The sequence below is a fragment of the Giraffa tippelskirchi genome, chromosome 2 (assembly GCF_054371585.1).
Source record: "Giraffa tippelskirchi isolate mGirTip1 chromosome 2, T2T-mGirTip1v1.2.pri, whole genome shotgun sequence".
NCBI lineage: Eukaryota > Metazoa > Chordata > Mammalia > Artiodactyla > Giraffidae > Giraffa > Giraffa tippelskirchi.
The window spans coordinates 225,866,618-225,885,884 of NC_137276.1; the positions used below are offsets into that span (position 1 = coordinate 225,866,618).

At 48.9% G+C, this 19,267-nt stretch overlaps 1 protein-coding gene across 1 annotated transcript in view; it reads right to left on the reverse strand.

Moving 5' to 3' along the window:
• URB1 (URB1 ribosome biogenesis factor) overlaps positions 1–19,267 on the reverse strand; it is a 72,571-nt gene that overhangs the window by 41,729 nt on the left and 11,575 nt on the right. Inside the window, exons 6-14 of the mRNA XM_081558344.1 lie at positions 18,944–19,029; positions 17,239–17,364; positions 14,342–14,466; positions 9,969–10,164; positions 7,857–7,994; positions 4,582–4,755; positions 3,762–3,891; positions 2,951–3,067; positions 1,475–1,587 (exon numbers count right to left, since the gene is read on the reverse strand). Coding sequence (XP_081414470.1) covers positions 1,475–1,587; positions 2,951–3,067; positions 3,762–3,891; positions 4,582–4,755; positions 7,857–7,994; positions 9,969–10,164; positions 14,342–14,466; positions 17,239–17,364; positions 18,944–19,029 — 1,205 coding nt within the window. The remainder of the gene's footprint in view (positions 1–1,474; positions 1,588–2,950; positions 3,068–3,761; positions 3,892–4,581; positions 4,756–7,856; positions 7,995–9,968; positions 10,165–14,341; positions 14,467–17,238; positions 17,365–18,943; positions 19,030–19,267) is intronic.

Below are 19,267 nucleotides of genomic sequence, written 5' to 3' on the forward strand. Positions count from 1 at the left end.
AAGGAGGTAACAGGCTGTTTTAACGACTGCGGTGGGACTCAAGCCCGGGAGCCCTGGAGCAGAGGCAGCTCCGGCCAGAGGCTGGTGGGAACCACACCCCCTGGGGCTACCTGACCCCACCTAACGCCAAACTCGCTGCATCTCAGCAAGACGCTGGTGCTGATATAACTGGTTCCTTTATACGCAATCCAGACTCTCAAAGCCTTCTGGGCTTTGAGCACAGGGAGCTCCAGACACCGCCCAGACTCTGTGTCTTCCCGGTGAGTCCCTGCAGCCCTGATCTGAGCACCTGAGGGACTGGCGTTTACAAAGCCCAGTAGACCCATATTAAAAGCAAAATATAGCACAGGCTATAAACTAATATGTTAATACCAGCTCTTTCAAGATAAGAGGCCTCTCTGCTCACTTTCCAACTAAATCAGCAAGGTCTCAATGGTCAGGGTCAGCTGGGATGATAAACTAAACACCCTAGACGTATCATCTCTCCGGGGTCCTAGCAATGACTTCAGTGAGTTGAGAGCAGGTTCTGGGCCACACTCCCTGGGCCCCATCCTGGATCCCCCAGGACCCCACAAAGTCTCCTAACCACTCTGCGCTCCAGCTGCCTTGTCTGTGAGTGGTGGTAAACGAGACGATACGTAGAACACTGTGCCAAGCCTGGCGCTAAGTTCCGATAAGAATTATGCTCAGCTATGACACAGGTGAACCTTAGAGACGGGAAAACAGAGCCCCCAGTGACACGCGTTCTTGCGCGTCTAGAAGGATCACCTCTAACAGAGCCAACGCACATTTCCACACTAATGGTTCCTTACAAGGGCTCATGGAAGACCTGAGTCATTAAAACAAGTTATCTGAGCTACTGAGATACACCCTTATCGACGGCGCTTAATTTGACCTGGTCGTTTTCCCTCCCTGGACAGAAGCAACATAGCATTCTGTATTTAAGCACGTGGATAAACGTCTCTTGCATCCTGAGTTTCCTTGATCAGTCAACATTATGTTCTCCAGAAAGAGCTAGGAGACATTATCAAAGACGTGGAAAACAGCAGCAGCAATCTGTTTTTCCATCAGCCTCAACCCTCTCCTGGCTTGGTGTCTATCTCCATCTCTGTCTTGAGTAGTTCCAGGATGAGGACAAAAGAGAAGAAATATATTTTGTTTCTTTCCAAAAAGGTTTTAAAAGGACTAGAAAAATGTAAAAGTCCTGGTAAAAAAAACACAAAAACTGGCAGTACATGGCAACAATGTATTTTTCAGTAAGGACAGGTAAGGACGTTCATTTTCAAGAGTAAAGAGATTCCTGGCTCACAAATCGGGACCTGGCCTCTGCTCTGAGGTTTCACTCTAAAAGGAGAACCGCGGATGTCTTCCTCTGGAACTGGGCTGTCTGGGTTCCGATCCAGCTAGAAATTCCCAAACAGCCACCCAGGCTGCAGGGGAACTAAGGCCGGAGGGCGGGCTCTTGGCCTCTTACCTGGGCCTTTAACCACAGAAACTTGCTGGCGGGCAGCTCCAGGGCCACCTTGAGAATGTGGTGCTGCAGAAGCAGGGGCACCTTCTCCCGAAGGCCCTCCTCTGAGATGACCCCTGCGGGCGGAAAAGAGGAAAACAGATGAGAAGTCAAGGGGGAAGCCCGGCTCCTGATGCCGCGGCCATGAGGACCCGACGAGGAACTGTTGGTGGAAACAGGCGGAGAGGGCGTGGGGCTCGGTCCACCCTGTGTCCACCCTCCTGCCCACACGCCTCAAATCCCCCTGACCTGCGGTCTATCCAAACCTTTCACTCAAGAGCTGGGACACTGCTGGGCCGAGGAAGCCCTTCCCTGTGCTCCGCCACACTGACCACCTCCGACAGCTGGAAGCCCCCCCTGGCACATGGCCCTCCATACACAGTCTGTCAGTGTGACCCCTGGTGGGAGACATGGGCCTTGTTCCCTGGACTGCGAGCATCTTATGCATGGCCTGCGGCCGCTGGTACCCGAGGCGGGGTCCTTAGCCCCTGGCCTCGTTTCTGGGTTAACCCTATACTTGGGAAGGATGCGGTGAGTAAATGTTCAGCGGCCACGTTCTAGCAAATCTCATCTTTTCAAGGCAAGAAAACTTTTTGCCTTCGAACAATCAAAAGATTAATTGTAGCTTTTTGAATAGGACTATTTCAATAGCTTAGATAAATTCCAAGACTGATTATTTCTGCAAGTCTTCCTCCGTCGGCCCAGTTATGAAATCAGTTTTAGTAGACAAACTTCTCCATCAAGGAAACGTGGCCGGACAAGCATGATGTTACTTCTACAAGATGTGGCTGGAACCTGAGTCAAATCTGAGTAACTATGTCAGAAGCATGTGTGCACGAATGGGACCTCCTTCTCAGGGGCTCTCATTTCTGCACCCTTTTTCCTTTGAAAAGAAGATTTAGAATCAACGCCACATAATCCCATCTATATGGCTTCCCAGTGGTAAAGAAGAATCTCACCTATATGGCACTAGTGGTAAAGAACCCACTTGCCAACGCAGGACACATAAGAGACATGGGTTGGATCCCTGGGTCGGGAAGACCCCCTGGAGGAGGCCACGGCAACCCACTCCAGTATCCTTGCCTGGAGAATCCCATGGACAGAGGAGCCTGGAGGGCTGCAGCCCATAGGGTCGCAAAGAGTTGGACACTGAAGCGACTTAGCACACAATCTCATCTACGGATCACCCCTGGCAGGCAACTCAGACTGGCTGGCTTCTCCCTTCTCTCTCCTGATGCTGTTAAGTGTTCATCTGATATATTTGTAAAGAAGGCTAGCACTGATCCAGATGAAAACAACCAGACCAGGGGATCACACAAGCCGGTCAAACTGCCCACCAGCCTTCCCGGTCCTCTGCCCTGGGGACTCAGTTTATCTGCGGCCCCTTCACCCCCACGGGCAGGCCCAGCGGAGGGGCACCTGCCATCGCTCAGGATGTACCTTTCAGGAGCTTGCTGAAGTCAAAGTTGTACTGCATGACCAGGTGCGGGACCACCTTCTGGTAGAGGCAGATGACCTGGAGCAGGATGGCTTTCAGAAGAATGGCTTCTGCATCATCTGAATCAAAATTAAACAGTTTGAATCAGGAAACACCCTTGTTCTCTGTCCTCAATCAGTAAGCAATCCCATCACGGTCAACTGCACGCAGAACACCGAGGTTGCAAACAAATGCCCGTGGAACGAGATTTAGGGAGTCAACGTGGTAAAGAAGTCAAGACTCCTCAAACAGGCTGGGTCTAAATCCCCACTTCACTGCTGTGATCCTGGGCAGGGTAAAGCTACTCGGGCTCTCAGCGCTTCAGGGTCCTCATCTGCACAAGGGGGACACACAGCGGGGCCTACCCCCCACAGAGCCGAGAGAAGGATTGAACAGGACAGAGATCCAAGACACAAAGCACCATGCAACGTCAAAGCCAAGGTCTGAGGCAACACATCTTACTAGCCAGAGGTAATGTTATATCTGCAGAACAGAAGAGTGTCCCACACCTGCCTCCACCGTCCCCCCACCGAAAGGCCAGAGCACACAGCATCCATCATGCAAATGTCGAGAGAGATGTGCGTGGTGCTTGCATAAAGCTTGGGCACATTTCTAATAGATGCTAAAACTCAAAGTACAATGCCAGGCTCCTTCTTCTCACTAAGCCAAAAAGGACATAAGATTCTTTCAGAGTCAGAGAGGCCTTCACAAGCTCCCCCGGGACAGGAGGCTCCCAGGCTGCCTGGGCCAGCGGTGTCTGCAAACAGCCCTCACCGCTTTCGGGAGCCACGCAGGGAGCAGCGGTCCTGCTGGCCCTTTTGTTTCCTTTCTCGTCGTCCTGTTCTGAATCCTGCTTCCTAAGTGACTGCCAGACCCAGACGATGGCATTCAGGTCTGGTAAAATCTGAAAGGAAACAAAGAAACAAACAAAAAATCAGTCACACTGAGAGGAAGAGAAACAGATTGAACTGATGAGAATCAAAGAACAGGGGAGAGGGGCCAGCGCACGCACGTGTGTAAGGGAGAGACCCTGGCCTCTGGGGGCCCTGTTTTGGGGTATAAATCCCCGAACTGAACCTGGTAAGGATCTGGTGAACACACAGGTGCGTGCTCAGTTGCCCAGTGTGTGTCCGACTCTGTGACCCCATGGACTGTTGTCCGCCAGGCTCCTCCATCCATTGGATGAAAACACAAATGCTGATCATTAAGACACCCCTAAAGACTCGCTCACCAGAGCCAGACATTGGGAACTAAGCAATTCACCCTTCGGACCGGCTCGGGGCACCCTGCCCAGCAAGCCTGTGGATGTCTCTTCTGGGCAGTCAGCCAGGCCACGGATGCCCAGACTCCCTGCTCATCAGACCAAGCCCGGGGAGGAGGGAGCAGGCCGCCCATCGCTGCGGTCCCAGCCTGGCCGGTGTGCAGCAGCAGGGAGGGGAGTGAAGCGGTACAACGGTTCCTAAGGAGACCAGAGGTCCCAGGAGCCGCTCCCCCACTTCCCTTCACTTCACCTCCACCCTCTGTGCCCCTGAGCTCGTCTCTCCCAGCTGCTGTGCCACCTCTAAGGACAGGCCACGCCTGGCTCTGGGCCTACCTTGCTCAGAGCTTCTCTGAAAAGCCGCACAAAGTCCTCCATCATGGTGGCCGTGTAGACGCCCGACTCCCGCCAGGCCTCTTTATCCAGGCAGTGCTCGATGGTCTTTAAGGCTCTCTTCAAAATGACGGCAACAAGGGATAAAGCTGTGTGTTTCACGGATACGCTGTCCAACTGGGAAGAAAAAAAAAGAGTTGAGTTCACAAATGTCTTCAGATGGCCCTGGTGGACACAGAGCACCTTTCCTGGGGGCCCCCTGGCCTCTGCCTGCTTGATCTCCTGCAGATCTGACCTCAGCAGATGCGGGGAGGCTGGTTACTAAAGGAGAGGAGTCTGATGGTTATTCCTAATTTTTATTCCACTGTCTGTTTTTTATAAGTCTTCTCTGACAACCACTGGGCTCACACGGATAATTCGCATCAACACAGCCGAGGCCACACCAGGACCCGACCAGCCCCTAAAGAAACACTTCTTGTCAGATGGAGAGATGATAAGCAAAGGTACCGGGCACCTGGGTCTGAACAGCCACCTCTAAGCGCGCCACAGCCCCCACCCCAGGCCCCCACACCCGGACTCTCTACTTGGATTCAGATGACAACCAGGAGGACCTTCAACACCCTCACTCACTGCAGAGACTGAGTAAGGTTCAAGAGCCTGTGTTATCACCACCAAGGTGGAAGGCGAGGCCCCTGGTGACGGCAGTGTGTCCCTGGGCCAGCAGAAGCGAGGACATCTCCGGGCACTTGGGAGACACGCAGGCCCAGGCCAGCCCACTGCCATCAGCCTCAGGGGACCCTCAAGGACAGAGAAGTCCAGGGAGCACTGGCTCAGACACTGTAGTTTAACAGTCAAGTAGAAATAACAAGATTTTCTGATGGACCTTCAGTCTAATTAACACCCTAGGCCCCCAGCATTCCAATCAGCTGGTGTCTCATTTTATGTGGACGTTGTACACTCAAGAAGGGCTACGTTAAATGCCCTGAACCAATAACCACTCCCACTCTGTCATCATTTCAAAGGCAGGACCGAAATGAGTGCTTAACGCATATACCCACTGGCTTGGAGCACAAAGCTTGGCCAACCGCCTGAGGCCTTATCTCCGAACAGCCTTCTAATTTCCTGTTTGTAAAACGAGCTCACTCTTTTCTTTCTGGTTCTAAAATCTACGCTATTAAAATTTCATAGATAAAACTATAGTGAATAGAAGGAAAATGTCATTCGACAACCCTCACACACACACCCTTAACTCCACCCCCAAGACACACCTGTCGCAGGTGTCACTCACGTGAACACAGGTACAGCTGGGAAAGGGCCACGGATGGGGAGACAGAGCCTCAGCTTCCCCTTCGCGGGCCCTGGGCCTCCACAGGAGGACAGTGGCCTCGGGAGCAGAGGATGACGTGTCCTCTGCCCCAGCCCAAGGCCACCCCATGCGGGGCATGAACACCCCCAGGGGCACAACTCCTCTGTCCTGGGAGCGAGACAGCGTTTGACATCCCAGGCCACCAGGGACAGACCGGGGCCGGCTCAAAGCGGAGAGGAAATGCAGCCAGCCATCACCTCCCACCCATGAAGAGGCAGCATCAGACATTCCCCTCTAAACTCGACTTTCTTGCGAGTCTCTTGGGATAAACTAATTTGTGTCTCACAAAACAGATGGGCAAGCTAGCTGGGTCCTAACTCTGGTTCTGGGATTTGGCCACCAGAGCAAACAAGCTATCCTGCTTGGTCCCACCCAGGCCTCTTCTGTCCACTCCACACGCCCCACCGCCCACTCTCAGCACCATCCCTGGACGGGAACCACAGAAACTCTTATCCCACAATACCATCCAAGGAGTTGGGGCCACTTTACAGCAACTGCCCCGTGGACACCGGGTCCAATCCACACTCTGCGACCCACCGCGGCGGACCCTGGTCCTCCGTGCTCACACCACAACCAGCCTGCCTGAAATACGGGGACTCTACCCACCCTGAGGAAGCCCCAGGCCCTGCCCCACTCTAAACACCTGGCCTCTCCCAGGTGGGTCTTGAGGCAACCTGGGTTTATGAGAGGCTGGCAGGACCCAGAACCCGTGTGTGTGTGTGTGTATGTGTGTGTGTGTGTGTGTGTGTGTGTGTGTGTGTGTCTGTGTGTGTGTGTGTGTCTGTGTGTGTGTCTGTGTCTGTGTGTGTGTCTGTGTGTGTGTGTGTCTGTGTCTGTGTGTGTCTGTGTGTGTGTGTGTCTGTGTGTGTGTGTCTGTGTGTGTGTGTGTCTGTGTGTGTGTGTGTCTGTGTGTGTGTCTGTGTGTGTCTGTGTGTGTCTGTGTGTGTGTGTGTCTGTGTGTGTGTGTGTCTGTGTGTGTGTCTGTGTGTGTGTGTGTCTGTGTGTGTCTGTGTGTGTGTCTGTGTGTGTGTGTCTGTGTGTGTGTCTGTGTGTGTCTGTGTGTGTCTGTGTGCACGCGCGCACATGCTAATTCGCTTCAGTCGTGTCTGACTCTTTATGACCCTATGGACCCTATAGCCAGCCAGGCTCCTCTGTCCATGGGATTCTCCAGGCATGAATACTGGAGGGCTTTGCCAGACCCTTCTCCAGAGGATCTTCTCACCCCAGGGATTGAACCCGTGTCTACTTATCGTCCCCTGCATTGGCAGGCGGGATTTTTACCACTAGCACCGCCTGGGAAGCCCAGGACCCATGTGCTAACAACTCATGGCAGGTTTGGCTAAGACCGTGATGCTACAGTGAACAAGGCACGGGTCCCTCATAATGTGGCTTCTGCCGGGACTTGGAGCTTTATGATAAATGATGACACAGAATTAAGGATCAAGTTTTTCCATGAACACGTCCTCCCCAAACTCCTGAAACAGCTGGTCCTCCAAGTCAATGTTCCCCAGGAAAGTTAGCACTATTTGTTTAAAGCACAGAAGAAAGGATTTGCTAGGCAAACGTGAGGCCCACCCTGTCCAAAGATCCTCAAGTAATGAAACTTCAACGCGTGACACTGGGCTGTAGCTGAGCACACATCCCCTCCTCTGATTCCACCCCCTGCTCCCCCCACCCCCCATCGACAAAGGCCCAGCGCCACACAGGATCCTAAGGCCCCAGGTCAGCGCTGCAGCTGGGCAAGCATGTGCTTTGGGCCCCAGGGCCCCATCCCCAAGCAAGTGGACACATGGAAAACCTTGGAAGCGCTGACAAAACACGACCCAATACGCATAGGCCAGTATTCTCAGCAGAGTGGCTAGCAAGGCCAGGAGGGCGAGCGGGAGGGTCTGGAGGCAGGGTCCCCACTCACGTTCAGCGCCTGCGTGAACATGATCTTGTTGCACACCACTGGCACGGTGGTCACCATCACCATCGCCAGGAGCCGAGGCAGCGGGATGAACTCTCGGGTCTGAAACGCCCGGGAGATGTCTGGCTGGGCAGCGTAGATCTGGGAAAGCGACGACAGAGGATGAGCTGGTGGTGGGAAATTAACTTCCAAACCTAAGTCTAATGGGAGGCGCCCAAGAGTGAAACCTCTCCAGGGAAACAGTGATAGTAACAAAGGTCCAAGGCTCGCCACAAGGAACAGGGTCTGGAATGTCGACCCCCAATTCCACTGGTTAGAGACCAGGCAGGTGATAAAACTACTACTGGGGGCTGCTGCTGCTGCTGCTGCTGCTAAGTCGCTTCAGTCGTGTCCGACTCTGTGCGACCCCATAGACGGCAGCCCACCAGGCTCCGCCGTCCCTGGGATTCTCCAGGCAAGAATACTGGAGTGGGTTGCCATTTCCTTCTCCAGTGCATGAAAGGGTAAAGTGAAAGTGAAGTCGCTCAGTCGTGCAGTGACCGTCAAAGCAGAGCTTGACTGGTGGGTCTGGGGAGCCTGTTAAAACCTCTGATGGCAAACAAGTCACAACGGGACGACTTGCTCCCCACTGACGGCACCTGGCAAATTATGTCAGCTTTTTAGCATTTCATGACAACCCTTTGCAGTAGCGATATTTTATATCAAGATAAAACATGTTTACAGATGACAACACTAGACCTCAATGAGGGGAACTTCCCTTGGACCGCAAGGCTAGAAGGCAGACTCTAGACTTGAGACTAGAGAGTTCTAGAGACTGCAGGACTACCATCCAATCCTGCAACAGTCATGCACCTGCCCCTCCCTGTCCCACTCCAGAGAGCGGCCAGGGCAGCTTCCAACAGGGGTGGTGGTCACAGAGATACCATCACCGAAGTAGGGGGCAGAGTGCCTCCTTCTTGTCCCCAATACACGGGGGTACCGCACACACAGGCGCTCAAGGAGAATGATGGACTAAGTTTGTTTTGCAGATAACCCCAAGCCCAAGTCAAGGCATAAGAAAATAATCTGAGGTGTGTTATCACTGCGTGCTAAGTCGCTCACTCGTGTCTGACTCTGTGACCCCATGGACTGTAGCCTGCCAGGCTCCTCTGTCCATGGGATTCTCTGGGCAAGAATACTGAAGTGGGTTGCCATTTCCTTCTCCAGGGTATTTTCCCGACCTGGGGATCAAATCTGAGTTTCCTGCGTCTCCTGCATTGGTAGGAGGGTTCTTTACCCACTGAGCCACCTGGGAAGCCCCATGTTACATGAGGCAGACCATAAAGCTGAGAGAAGGGATGATGGTGAATGGAAGGACTTGTAGCATGTGCTTCCACTGGTTAAACAAGGGGAGGCTGACACCCGTGATCAGATGGAAATTCACTCATATCTACAAGACAGACCACCAAGACACAGCTTATTTCAAGTTGTTCTAAGAACTTGAAATAGCAATCTTTAAACAGCTGTGCTCCTTGACTTGCATTTCACGGTCAGGCATTTTGCTAATTCTAGCCCAACTGTGGCTAGACTCATCAAGATCATACTCGAAGAGAAATCTGGATGGAGAAGGTGAAATTGGCTCAACAGATTCAGCAGCATAAACCTCAAAATGCAGCTCTGTGAAAAGTAAAATGTCCTTAGAAGAAAAAGACACTGAATTAATATCATCTAGGACTGATGCTGAAGCTTAAAGCTCTAATACTTTGGCTACCTGATGTGAAAAGCTAACTCATTGGAAAAGACCCTGATGCTGGGAAAGACTGAGGGCAAGAGGAAAAGGGGGTGACAGAGGATGAGATGGATGGCATCACTGACTCAACGGACATGAGTCTGCGCAAACTTGGGGAGATAGTGAAGGATAGGGAAGCCTGGTGCGCTGCAGTCCACGGGGTCGCAAAGAGGAGGACATGACTGAGCGACTGAACAACAACAAAAATATGCCGGAAGAACGGCTGAAAGAAGTTTCTCATCCTGCAGTTTATCAGGATGTCACCCAACCTCATCCTCGCCACCCCAACTCCTCACACTTCACCCACGACCCCATGAGGCAGACTTCGAAATGCCAGTGATCATGACCTTGTTTAGCAGCCTGATGTTGTTTGACCAAGTGGACTTCACCCTTGGGAGAAAGGAAAACGTCACTTCCGTGAAGTACTTTTTCAGGAGGTCTGGGCACACTTTCAGAATGTTCACCACCAGCTCAGCGACCAGCTCGTCGTCCGCTGCAGTTTTCAAACCCAGCAGGAAGTGCAGGAGAGTCAGGTTCCCTCCTCTGTCACAGAAAGACAGAACAGAGAGGGATGAGCGGGGCGTCTTCACAACACGCCGGACACTCAGGATGATGGGGCAGGTCCTCGGAACCCACCAGTAAACACGGCACTTTACGCTGTGATGCAGCGATGGGCAAATTTCACTCCTGGTCAGTTTCCCTCACAGCATCGGGTGAGATGCTCTCACGGTCTGTGGGGTTCCCACTCTCCACCAAAGGGCCTGAACTTCACTCCTCTACTTCTTTGGCCTGTGGGACTTTCCCCACAAGGGATCAAATCTGTGCCCCCCTGCGTTGGAAGCACAGAGACTTAACCACTGGACCACCATGGAAGTCTCACTCCCCTACTTGTGAGTAGCTAAAAAAAGTCTCCCCTTTGTCCTGTTTCCCACCTCTCCTTCCCTCCCTCAAGTTCAACTGACTTTCAGAGAAAAGGAAGAAACCCTTTCTCTCTGAATGCACAGCATAAAAGCAATTTTAAAATTTCCTTTTGAGATGTTACTGACCTCTTTCCTCCAACTATGGGCTTCCCTGATAGCTCAGATGGTAAAGAATCCGCCTACAATGCAGGAGACCCCAGTTCGATTCCTGGGTCGGGAAGATCCCCTGGAGAAGGGATAGGCTACCCAGTATTCTTGGGCTTCCCTTGTGGCTCAGCTCGTAAAGGATCCGCCTGCAATGCGGGAGACCTGGGTTCGATCCCTGGGTTGGGAAGATCCCCTGGAGAAGGGAAAGGTTACCCTACGCCAGTATTCTGGCTTGGAGAATTCCATGGACTGTATAGTCCATGGGGTCGCAAAGAGTCGGACGCCACTGAGAGACTTTCACTTCCTCCACCTACACATGAAAAAGCACATATATGAAGACGTATGTGCACATTAAGTAAAAAATACAGAGGCATGCATTTTCCTTTAAAAAGATTACGTTGGGTCTCCCTGGTGGTCCAGTGGTAAAGAATCCGTCTGCCAGTGCAAGGGACATGAGTTCAATCCCCGGTCTGGGAAGATCCCACATGCCACAGAGCAACTGAGCCTGTGTGCTGCAACCACTGGGCCTGCGCGCCCTGGAGTCCAAGCTCCGCAGAAGAGAAGCCCCTGAGGTGTGGAGCCCTCGCACCGCAGTGAGAGAAAGCCTGTGTGCAGCAACGAAGACTCAGCACAGCCAAAAATATAATAAATAGATAATAAAATTATAAACAAAAATAAAATTTAAAAAATAAAAAGATTACACCTTTTCCCCATGAAGTGCTCATGAAATAACACAGTCCAGAGTACCACAAAATTATTTCTAGAACTTAACCAAGTGGCACAGAGTCCTTCTGCAGGTCTTCTATTTCCTCTGTTTCTAGCTTATTTCAAATTCCTACACCTTCACTTAGCAGCTGAAAGAAGCTAATATGGGGTGGCAGGAATCTACTGTATGAAAACAGTTAAAACTTGTCTCAAAGTGGGCAGTTTTCAAAGATATAAGATGATAAAAACAGGAAAACTTACAGACTTAAAACCTGCACAAACCTGGGCACCTAGCCCAGGATCTATGTGGTCAAGTGGGTTTTACCCCCAGATACATTTTCGTATCAAGCTTGTCCCTGGAAGTCATAATATCCAGGGAAAAAACTCAAAACCGGCCTCAATGGCGTGTCATGTTGATGGCTTGTGGGACCACCGGTTTTGTAGCCCCTTATAAACTGACCAAAACTAAGAGGCTATATGATACTTTACAGATAATAACGATTTTTCAAAATTTGAATTAAAGAGTAATTTTGATTAGAAAGCTATCCTTTAAAAAGCTTAACATTCTTAATAGGAAAATTTCATGAGCAAAACACACTTTGTGCTTTCAAATGCACAGAATGTTAAATTTGCAAAGCATGCCAAAAATAAGGCGCACACACAATTTTAATCAATGATGTAATAAAATGAACAATATTTACAGAATTTGCAGCATGTGCCAGATACTGCTCTAAGCAGTTACCATGCGTTCTCTAAGGTGGGTGCTAATTGTATCTCTCTTTTTTATTTTTTTAAACAGATGAGGCAATATTGGCAAAGAAGAGCAATAACCCACTGAGGTCTCTGAGGCACTCCAGAAACTGTTCTCTGAACCTCCACGGCAGGGCTCAGCAAGCTCTGGCCCACCACCTGCCTTTGTCAATAAAGCTTTATTGGAACACAGTTACACCCGTTTGTGTATTTATGTCGTGGCTGCTTGGGTATTACAATGGCATAGTCAAGTGGCCACAGTAGGGACTGCACAGCACACCGAGTCTCACATACTTAACTACCTGAACCTTTAGAGAGAAAGTTGGCCAACCCTGGCCTACCTAAAATGCTTCCCTATGTGCACTGTCCTAGACTCTGGGGATTCAAAACAAACTAGCCAGGACCTCTTCAGTGGCCCAGTGGTTAAGAATTGACCTGTCAACGCAGGGGACACGGGTTCGATCCCTGGTCCGGAAAGGTCCCACATGCCGCGGAGGTCTGTGGTCCACGCACCACAACTACTGAAGCTCTTGTACTTCAGAGCCCAAGCTCCACAACAAGACCCCGCAATGAGAAGCCCATGCACCACAACTACAGAAAGCCCTCAGGCAGCAATAAAGACCCAGCACCGCCAAAAATAAAATAAAAACGAAAACAAACAAAAAAAAAACAGACTAGCCTCTGTTCTCACCGATTCTTGCCTATCAGATAAAGAACCAGCAAACAAACATGCAAAATGGTGACAAGTCGCCATCAGAAGGAAGGGCCAGGCAAAAGGACAGTGAGAGTGGAAGGTCTGTCTTCGTGGAGAGTTGCCAGGGAATACCTCTCTGACGTGGTGGCGTCTGCATGGAGACCCTCAGGACACAAGGGAGCTTGACGACCACTGGGAAGCCAGGCATTTCAATTTTCTCAAAGCTTTCCATTAACACCCCACAAACAAAACCCCCTTCCTCTCTCCTAAGCACAAATATTTGCCTTTGGCCCACGGCTGAAAAATTTTACATAAACCTCGGCTTATTTAAACAGACCCACAACCACAAGTTGATTCAGTATGCTCATGAAATGATCATCTACTTTATGGGTCTCCTTCACAGGAAAAAAGCCTTTTTCGGCATGTTTATATCAGACTATAAAAGTCTGCTCTTACATCTCAGCAAGAAAACAAGTTTTCTCTCACTGATGACAGAAAAGCTACAATATCACCAAGACAAAGTTGAAAGAGTTAGAAATGACATGGCAAGTTAATGCATAATAACTACAGAATCGAAACAAGTTCAAAGCCACAAACGGGGAGAAAAATTCTCACTAGGTTAATCCCATTATAAGGGAATCAGTCATTGCCTGACTGGTGGAAACCAAAGCAAATCAACTCTACTCATAATAAAATGTTGAGGAGATAAAACTAAGGGTCACTCATGATGACCAGAAAATACATCCACTATTTTTACTGTCAAATGGGAAAAAAGCAGATTGATGAACGATATATCTAACAGTAGGGTGTTTTGGTTTAAAAATTAACACAGATATGTATTATAGGTTTATGTCTCTAAAGAGAATGTCCAAAAGAACATAATCGAAACCATTAGCTGTGGACTTCATGTTTCCTTACCGATGAAATGCTATCATAACGGTGCAATATGAAATAAAAGGTAAGAAGAAAACTTTGAAAGCCTGACTCACCAGCAGCCAGCTCTGGGGAGAGGGGGATTATGTGGCCGTCAAGAGTGTGGGCTGGGAACCAAGACCTCTCAGGTTCCAACCTGAGCTCTGCCACTTACAGGATGAGTGACCTGACCTCTGTGGGCCCCTTTCCCTCATCTGCAAAACTGGGGTAACAATGGTAGCCACCGAGCACTGTGGGGAGGCCCACGGGAGGGCCCCTTGTCTCTGGGAAGGAGGATTTAATGGATTTATTCTCAGATTCATCTGGTGCAGTGTTCCCAAGTGGACACACAGCACCCTCCTGGGCGAGACACCTCACACAGCATGTCTGAGTCAACTCCCCTGAGGGCACACAACGAACAGGGACTATCTGAGTCCTGTTCCAAGTTCATCCCCAAAATGAGTCAGGTAACATTTAAAACGCTAGTTCTAACCCCTTACACTTCCATCACTTGACAGATTTCCACGGGAAGTCATGGATGTGATGACCTCCAAGAACTCACACTCAGGATTCACACAGGCTCCAGCCTTACCTGCCGAAGGTACCAAGAGATGCATCGTAAAAATTAATCCCATGCTTGAGCGAACAGCATAGATCCATCAGGAAGTTATGAACAAGCTCCCGCACCATGGTCTTCCCTGCGTCTTCAGCAGAAGTCTATGAGGGTTTCAAAGACACTCAATGACCAGCCAAGCTTCATAAGCCTTAGTAACAACTACAGGGTAAAAACTGGACAATGTCACATGCCTCATATTAATAGCAACTCAGAAAACATTTTAAATTAAACACTTGGTAGAACTGTGGTGCTAGAGAAGACTCTTGAGAGTCCCTTGGACGGCAAGGAGATCAAACCAGTCAATCCTAAAGGAAATCAACCCTGACTATTCATTGGAAGGACTGATGTTGAAGCTCCAATACTTTAGCCGCCTGACTCAAAGAGCGGACTCAATGGAAGAGACCCTGATGTTGGGAAAGACTGAAGGCAAAAGGAGAAGGGGATGACAGAGGATAAGATGGTTGGATGGCATCCCCGACTCAATGGACATGAATCTGAGCAAACTCCGGGAGAGAGTGGAGGACAGAGGAACCTGGCGTGCTGCAGTCCATGGGGGTCACAAAGAGTCGGACATGAGTTAGCGACTGAACAACAGCAATAATAATTCAAAACAAAACTGCACAAATAAGAGAAATACCAATCAAAACTTAAAAAAGCTCTGATATGTGGAATCTGAACAACATAAAACAAATAAAACAATAATTATTTTTTAAAAAAACCTCACAGAGAGCAGATTGGTAGCTAGTTGTCAGATGTGGGGGTCGAGAGACTGGGGAGAATGGGTCAACTGTGGGGTTTTTTTTTTGTTTGCTAGTTTGCTTTTCAGTTTCAATAAACTGAATTAAAATTTTCCTTCTTAAAGCTGAACGAACAGGGGGCTGCTGGAACCACAAGAAACTACAGATAACTTGAGACTTTCTGTCGTCTCTGACTGTCTCCGAGCACTTTACAGGAGTTCTTAGTGCAGCGCCCTGAGCCTGGCTGGGGAGACAGGATTGCACCCCTTTGACAAAGGAGCAAACTGTGGATGACACCGCTGAGGTCAGCACTGAGACAGGAAGTACAGAGCAGGTCAGTCTTGGGACCCCCAGGAGCAAAGATTCTGTTTACAGCACATGCTTTATTTTTTCTAAGCTTGCTCTTGCTTTTGCTTTGTGATGCTGTGGCAGAAGACGGAAACGTTTGGTCGTTGCCCCATTCCTGGCACAGAGCTCCTAAAACCCTTGCAATTTTCTGAGGGATGGGGACGAGAGGAACGTCTCACATGGAGATTCTGAATCCCTCAGAATCTCCTAGGTGACAGGAACATCTTTCATTCTAATGTGGCAAATCTTAACGCGGCCCCAGGAGAGGTTCAGGATGGGGTCTGGACACCAGACTACCAGTAACCAGAGCATTGCTTATACCCCAATTCTCCATGTCCTCACCTACGCAATAGAACCATTAGGGACTGCCCTGATGATCCTATGGTTAGGACTCTGCACTTTCACTGCCGGGCCGCAGGTTCAATCCCTGGTCAGGGAATTAAGACCGGATAAGCCACACAGTGCAGCCAGAAAGCAAAAACAAAACTCTTCAGAGGGGCAAGTTTAAACCTGTATTTTCAAACAAGCTTAGGAACGACTTAGTTTCTCTTGCTCTTTTGAATAAAATTCCACAATTGGGAGTGTTCTTATGAAGCCCCTGGGGCTTCCTGGTTATGGAACATACAAAATATGTGCAGAACAAGGACATAGGCTAGTCGTGGAGATAGAAAGGAGTACAACAGTGGGCTCTTGAGAGGTTATCCATTCTAGAGTTAACAGGAAGTCTGAGCCTTCACTACTCTGGCCAAGTCCATGTTCAGAAACGCCCTGAGAAATATCAAAATAAGGAAAATTCAAAGGTATGCTGGCCTCAGGTCCTCGTGAGAGTCTCTTATTTAGCACTTGTTGCCTGCCAGGTGGCGCTAGTGGTAAAGAACCTGCTGCCAACGCAGGAGAGGCAAGAGATGGGGCGATGGGGGGGGAGCGCGATTCCTGGGTCAGGAAGACCCCCTGGAGTAGGAAATAGTAACCCACTCCAGTATTCTTGCCTGGGAAATCCAGCGGGGAGAGGAGCCTGACGGGCTACAGTCCATGGGGCCGCAAAGAGTTGGACACAACTGAATGAGCACACACACAGAGCAAACTATACTCGTCAGCAGGTGAGAAAGTTGATGCTCCCTAGATACCAGGATCCTAAAGTAGAAGCAACAGGCCTTGAAATGCTGATGACTGGAAAGATGTGAAAAGAATAGATGGGAGAGGAGAGGAGAGGTAAGCAACGAGGGAGAGAGCGGGAATCCACCCTCTAAGTATACCATGCGAACACTGCAGGGAAAATGAAGATGCCCTGCAGCTAAAAGGAATAATGGTTTGCTCGTTAAAGAAAAAGACAGAAAAAAGTTTAATATGATACCTCGGAGATTAGAAAAAATTTTACTCTAATTAAAAGAGTCATGTTGTATCTAGGTAGATAATTAATATAACCAGAGGCCAAAAGAAACAGATCAAATGGGGGGACTTTTTTAAGGCAAGTGTATGCATAGACAATGCTTTTGTGTGTGTGCATGCATGCTCAGTTGTGTCTGATTCTTTGTGATCCCAGGGACTGTAGCCCATCAGGCTCCTCTGTCCACAGGATTTCCCAGGCAAATATACTGGAGTGGACGGCCATTTCCTCCTCCAGATCTTCCCAACCCAGGGATCGAAACTGTGTCTCCTGAGTCTCCTGGATTGCAGGCAGATTCTAAACCACTTGAGCCATCAATATAACATATATAGATGCTTCGGTCTCCCGGCTCTGGGTATCTCATGCTAACGGTGATGCAAAGCGAACCCCAGAGATTGTACCTCAACACTGTCCAGGCTCACATCGACAATCCCCTTCCAGCTGTAGAGAGATGCTATGTGGTTCAGCACTTGTCCAGTGAAGAAACGCACCTTCTGGGTTTTTGTGATATTTTTATTGTGAACTACCTGAAAATAATAGAACAAATGGCTTTCAAGGAAGCTGATTTTTAAAACATGTTGGATTTCATCATCATAAAAATAATATAGACCTGTGGCAGAACACTTAGCCAGAAAAAGAAAAAATGTAAAGAGAAAAACAAAATTCATCAATACTCTCACCTTCCTAGGACACCAACAGCTTACATTTCAGTATATTTCCTTTCAGCCTCTGCCCCTCCTCACAACACACACAAAATATATACATGTGTACATATTAAGGGTATTGAGTTTTTATTGGGGTTTGGGTTTTTTTTTTTTACTTCTTTGAGATTATATATAGCTTTGTACCTGCTTTATTTATGTAGCATGAACTGTCTCTACATCATTAAAAATTCCTTTAGAACATCATTTTGGAGAGCTAATCATCAATCTATCCTAGGAGTGACCATAAATCATGTACCCATTCCCCAGGTGGGTACAATCGGGCTGTTTCCATGATCAGCATCCTTGCACAGAGCCTGCATTGCATCCCTGCTTATGGACTTGGAATGGTCCACAAGTTCTCAGCTCCACCCAAACGACCCCCTACCCTGGATCTCTGAGGGCTTATGACTTATTTTAAATCCATTCCCCAGGTGATACTGAGGCAACTCCCCAAACCTCCACCTCCAGGTTGATACACAATTTCAAGACCTCTGACACACACACTGCCAGACCTGCTGTCTTCCAGAGGAGCAATACTCCAGGGAAGTACCTAATTCAGAGCCTCTTTGCTGGCACTGAATATCAGGTCTGAAAAGTCAAGGCCAACTTGGTAGGTGAAAAAACCTATAATCTCATGACTTGCTCTGCTTTGAATCCAGGTTTACCAACCTTAGCACTACTGACATCTGGGGACAAATAACTGTTGTGAGAGGCCACCCTCTGCACTACAGGATGCTGAGCAGCCTATAGTGGTTGCTCGACCTTGATCTCTGCTCACCAGATGCCAGTCACACTTCTCCGGTTATGACAACCAAAACTTGCCAGATGGCCCGTGGAGGACAGAATTGTGCCCAAGTTGAGAAGCACTAAATGCTATGTGCTCATGAGCCCTTTTCATGTGGGCTGCCAGCTCACAGCCTTTGGACAACTTTTTTTATTTTGGGAGAGTCACAGAGTTTTTCTCATGGATCACAGAAGGGGCTTCTGTATCAAAGACAGCGATCCTTTCAGCAAGTTTTCAGATTTCTGCAAGATGCTTATAAAAGGCAGAATATGGAAGATGACACAAAATAATATTTTGTGTTATTATGTTATACAACACAACATGCTAGGTGTGTACATGAAGAAGGGTTATCATTTACGGCTTGCAGTTACCCCAGTGGCTCCCTGTGGAATGGGGGTGGGGGGTGGGGGAAGCGGGTAGCAGTTTATCTCCTCTTGTAAGAAAAGGCAGCTGTAACCTTCAGGATCACTCACCGCCACCAAGTTCTTGCTTAAGAAACAGCTTCCCATCCAACCTACACAACAACCCGCATAACCTATGATGTCATAGCTCTGAAGTCCTGTCAAAAAAAACACTGGAGTAAACACACGACAGGAATACTGATCACCAAACACGTACCTTTGTTTTCAGTGTGGACAACAAAATATTGATGGTGGAGATCCTATCTTCCTTGATGCCTGAGCTAAAAATGCAAGGAATAAATTCTGAAAGTAAAAGGTTTCAAAGCATTAGATTCAAAAACACTTTGAATGGGAACAGATGAGAGACATTACTTCTTAAAATTGTTCTTAAAATGGTACGGCAAACAATATCATTGACTTGCCTTTTTTTTTTTCAGGTTTTATCTTGTTTAATTACACAAGTTCACAGCAGGAAAAACTATTTTCGTGATATAGGAAATAAATATCTAAAGGCAAAACAATGAGTGAACCATTAAAGTTC